Here is a 4,867-nt window from a genome sequence, read left to right on the forward strand (position 1 = left end):
TTAGTCTTATTTTAGTCAGAATTGTCCAGGACCATTTTTTAGTCAAAGATTGTATTTAGCCAAATTTTTTACAATTTTACAATTCAAACAAGGTTATCTTATTATTATATTATTGTTACCTTATAGACCAGGGGTCGGCAACCCACGGCTCTAGAGCCGCATGCGGCTCTTTAGCGCCGCCCTAGTGGCTCCTGGAGCTTTTTCAAAAATGTTTGACCTTTTTTTTTCATTTTCTCTTCTTTTTTTCTTTTCTTTTTTTCCTTTTTTTCTTCTTTTTTTCTCTTTTTTTCCTTTTTTCTCTTTTTTTTCTTCTTTTTTTCCCTTTTTTAAAAATTTTTCTTCCTTTTTCCTTTCCTTTTTAATCTCGACATTTCGACTTTTTTCTCGACATTTCAACTTTTTTCTTGACATTTTGACTTTTTTCTCGAGATTGTACTTCAACATTAATCTCAACATTTCGACTTTTTTCTCGATATTCGACTTTTTTCTCAAAATTTTGACTTTTTTCTCGACATTTCGACTTTTTTCTCAAAGTGCATAATGAAAAAAAAATCTTCCCCCAGTTCTAACTAATATAGATACATGCAACATGTGTTGCCTTCATTCTAAGGCTTATACAAGACTTTTAATTTTTTGCGGCTCCAGACATATTTGTTTTTTGTGTTTTTGGTCCAATATGGCTCTTTCAACATTTTGGGTTGCCGACCCCTGTTATAGACTCAAGAATGCATTCATTCCAGATACAGAAGACTCTAATTAGTTTTTTTGTATTTCTCCCCATCTTTTTCTTTCTCAACAACACATTCGGTAGTAGCCAATCAACCAGAGGAAACTACTGAAAACATGGACATTAAGGATCTTTTCGTCTCGTCTCGTTTTGGTCAACGAAATTAAGCAATTTAGCGAGTTTTAATTTTGTATTCTAATTTTAGTCTTGTTTTTCTTCGTCGACATATTGCGTTATATTATCGTTATCGTCACATGACAGATTTTCGTCTCGTTTTCTATTCTCGTTGTCATCAGGTGATAAAGGTTGAGTTGGAGTATGGTTTAGTTAGTCGTAATTTTCGTGACAAAAGCAACTTTAGTGACATCACAGGGAGCTTGTCAGTTCGTTCTTATTAGCAGGTATGCATATGGGAGGGTAATGGAGGAGGTGTGACGGTACTTGTGAGAGGGAGATTCTCACACTGAGTGGCAACTATGGCTGCAACTGGGAGTGAGAAGACGGGATAACAGCCGATTATCGGCTTAAATTAAAGGCAGTGGAGCTTGACAGTGACCTGTACAGTTTCCCAAGAACCAGTGGTCCATGTGACATTAATATTTGGTACAGTACCAGAACAGTGGTCCATGGACATTAATATTTGGTACAGTTACCCAAGACCAGTTTGGTAATGAGTGGTCAGGAATTAATTATTTGGTACAGTTGACGAATGTATCTTGTGGGTCATGGACATTTTAATGAATTGGTACAGTTACCAAGAAGGGTCGTGGTCATGACATATATTTGGTACAGTTAAGTGTCATGGTTTGGTATTTGGTACAGTTACCAAGAACCAGTGGTCCATGGACATTAATATTTGGTACAGTTACCGAGAACCAGTGGTCCAATGGACATTAATATTTGGTACAGTTACCAAGAACCAGTGGTCCATGGACATTAATATTTGGTACAGTTACAAGAAACAGTTGGTCATGACATTAATATTTGGTACAGTTACCAAGAACCAGTGGTCCATGGACATTAATATTTGGTACAGTTTACCAAGAACCAGTGGTCCATGGACATTAATATTTGGTACAGTTACCGAGAACCAGTGGTCCATGGACATTAATATTTGGTACAGTTACCAAGAACCAGTGGTCCATGGACATTAATATTTGGTACAGTTACCAAGAACCAGTGGTCCATGGACATTAATATTTGGCCACCAATCCAGTTTCCTGATATTTATATGCTACCGTATATTCTGCACTATAAGGCGCACTAAATATCTGGTAAAATACCGACTATAGTGGCTGGGGTTGAGTTACGTATCTACCTGATGGAGCTGCGCTACAGGAAATACAAAATCCTACAGCAAATGCAAAAAAATTAAAAAACAAGAAGAAAAGTACCGTATGTCAAACTTTATTAACAAAATAAAAACCAGCTTTGCTCCGTCTCGTCAAAAGTCGCCGTTATGCGAGTCAGCGTCGCTGCTTTATGTCTAGTTAAGGTTACAGTAATACCGAATGATGATAAGGCGCGCTGCCAGTTTTGGTTGAGGTTGAAATGTGAGGCTTTTTGGTGGCGTAGTTGTGAGAAGAATTTATAGGTTATTTTACGGTTGGATGTGTTTGAGAAGTAAGGGAATATAAGAGTCTTGACGCTTGGCTCGACTTCTATTGCAGGATTTGTTGTAGAAATTAAAGTGATGAGGACACACGATTTAGCGATTAACTTTTGAATTATGGTAAGTCTGACCTTTAGATTTGCTTTATGTATTAGGGTTGATGGGGGACTTAAAAATGGGAACCGCAAATCCACGTTTCGTGTCTGGAATCCAGTTGTTTCTGTGAATTGCAGCGATCCATTTGTCTCTCTTAAGCTTATTTTTCGGCAGTCTGTAAAAAGATAACTCTGATTTCTTGCTAAATCTATGAGTACAGTCGATCGCACAACAGCTCTTTCCCATTTTAGATGTTTCAGTTGCCAAAGACTGAAAGTTACTGCGGGGGCCCAGGTGGATTTTTTCGCATGTGCATTCCCTCTACTGTTGCATGTTGCATGAAGTGTTTGAATCACGTCTGCTCAGTTTGTGTGCATTGGATTCCCCCCGCGGCGCTGTGCTGGTATGATCAGAAGAACATGAAATCAGAGCAATGAATCATTAATCCACCATAAAAGGAGACGGCGGAGGAGGAAAAGCGACGTCACTGTGGAGATGAAGAGGATAAAAAACAGAGGATGAAGTTCAGGAATTACAGGAGAGGGAAAAGTCAACACCGCTGCTTTGTTCCAATCATCGCTGGAAACTAATCAAAGTGAGCTGAGAAATCTGTATTCCCCTTAAAGAGGGGAGCGTAAAAACAATAGAAGTTAACTTAAAGATTTAATAATCATATATGCTAAACTAATGGAAGTGATTCCCCTGCAGGCTTGACTCTGGTGAGTTAAAGGTCTAGCATTAAATGACTTTGTCTTGCCCTCAATTACCGAAGGGAATAAAGCTCACCGAATCAGGAGCCAAGACGGCGCAGATGCCCAGGTTATAAATTTGTATAATCTACATCTCTGCCGGCCCGGCCCGGGCCGGTCATTAAGAGCCACTCCTGGCGCGCCGGTTTAATGGCTAAAATCGAACGTGGGCTCACCACCTGAGAAGGAAATAGCTTTTTAAGCAAACTTCATCAGCGGCAGCGGCGCGGCGAGGTCGGGAACACGAGAAGGTCAAGTTCAAGTTTCCACAAGAAATCCTCTGATGTGGAGGAAGAAGAAGAAAAGGTGAGAGGGACAGATGTGGACAGATGTGTTAGAGCCACAACCCACCCAAACTTCAAACCTCAAAGTCGGAGTCGGTTCTTTTTGATTAGATAAAAATGTGACGTTAAAGGGAAAGTTCGGTTTTTTACAACCTGGGACCTTGTTTCTGGCATTTTTTATGGTCGTAGACTCACCCAGAGGTGTTTGGTGTCATTTGGAGTCCTTCAGAAGATATTAGGGGTTTTTTTTGCGAGCCGCTTCTCCATATAACGGTAGTGAACGGGGGCACTCCGCGGGACACAGGACGATGCAGTGTCTAAATAACACATGATTGCCGCGAAACTCTTCATTTCTTTTATGAATCACTAGATCTGCTTCCAGGACCTGTTGTCTACATCCGGGGCTGTGTGTGTAACAAATAAATCACTTTGTAAACAAGACCTTCTGAACTCATGACGTCATCTCTGTGCGCGCACTCTTGTCCTCCGTTCAGTGAGCTCTTCAGCCGTAACTCCGGCTCAAAACGGTAAGGACGTCCATCATATTCAAAGTCGTCGTCTCACAACCTCAGAATTTGACAAATATCCAGACATGTTTCAAATAGACTAACAGTAAACTATAGGGGTGTAACGATACACTAATCTCACGATACGGTACGATACACGATATTGAGGTCACGATAACGATATGATATTATAGCAGGTATTTTTTTAACAACCTTGAATGAGGTAGTCATGAGGAAATTGTCTTTTGTTTGAAAGACGCAAATAACAAAACAATGCTGTGCGTTTGCCCTATTGTTACAGTTTGTAATGCTTTATAACTGTTTAAGTTTTAAAGAGAAAGCCAGGCCAAACCATTTTCCCACAAACTGAACTAAAAGTAAATGTCAGGTTTGCATTATGCATCTTCAGTTTCATACAAGTACAAATATTTAGCCACAAACTGAATAGTTCTCTCTCATGTATGATTTGACTTTTTTCTTTTCCAGAAATTTAACAACTAAAATTAAATAAATAAATACAAGTAAATAAATAGATAGAATTTTACATCATAAAAAAGATTGATTCATGTTCACCTTAAGTGTAAGAGGAGATTTATTTTTGTTAAGAAGGTTATTTTGTTAATTCAGGGTTCATTATTTTATAAATATATTCTTTATATTCTGTAAATCAGGGACTATAATGACACTAGTCAGTTTATCTGTAGTGCATTAGTATGTTTTAGATTGGGCGGAGTGATACGCCACAGTACGGCACTAGGTGCTGTGTTGATGTTCTAAAATCCTACGCTGTTGAGCGGACATTGAAGTACACTGGAATTTAGCAGAAGTTGTCTCCGTGTTTATCCTACTCACGACCCCAAAAAAGGTTTAATTTAATAAGGTAAGGCTTAACT

General features: G+C 38.9%; 1 protein-coding gene across 1 annotated transcript in view; it reads right to left on the reverse strand.

Moving 5' to 3' along the window:
- Positions 1-236: 236 nt before the first annotated feature.
- The window catches only part of LOC133422081 (uncharacterized), a gene marked incomplete at both ends in the record, with an annotated part of 110,622 nt that continues 105,991 nt past the window's right edge, over positions 237-4,867 (reverse strand). The window contains one exon of the mRNA XM_061711985.1: positions 237-321. Within this exon, the coding sequence (XP_061567969.1) occupies positions 237-321 (85 nt within the window). The remainder of the gene's footprint in view (positions 322-4,867) is intronic.

This window comes from Cololabis saira, chromosome 21, assembly GCF_033807715.1.
Source record: "Cololabis saira isolate AMF1-May2022 chromosome 21, fColSai1.1, whole genome shotgun sequence".
NCBI lineage: Eukaryota > Metazoa > Chordata > Actinopteri > Beloniformes > Belonidae > Cololabis > Cololabis saira.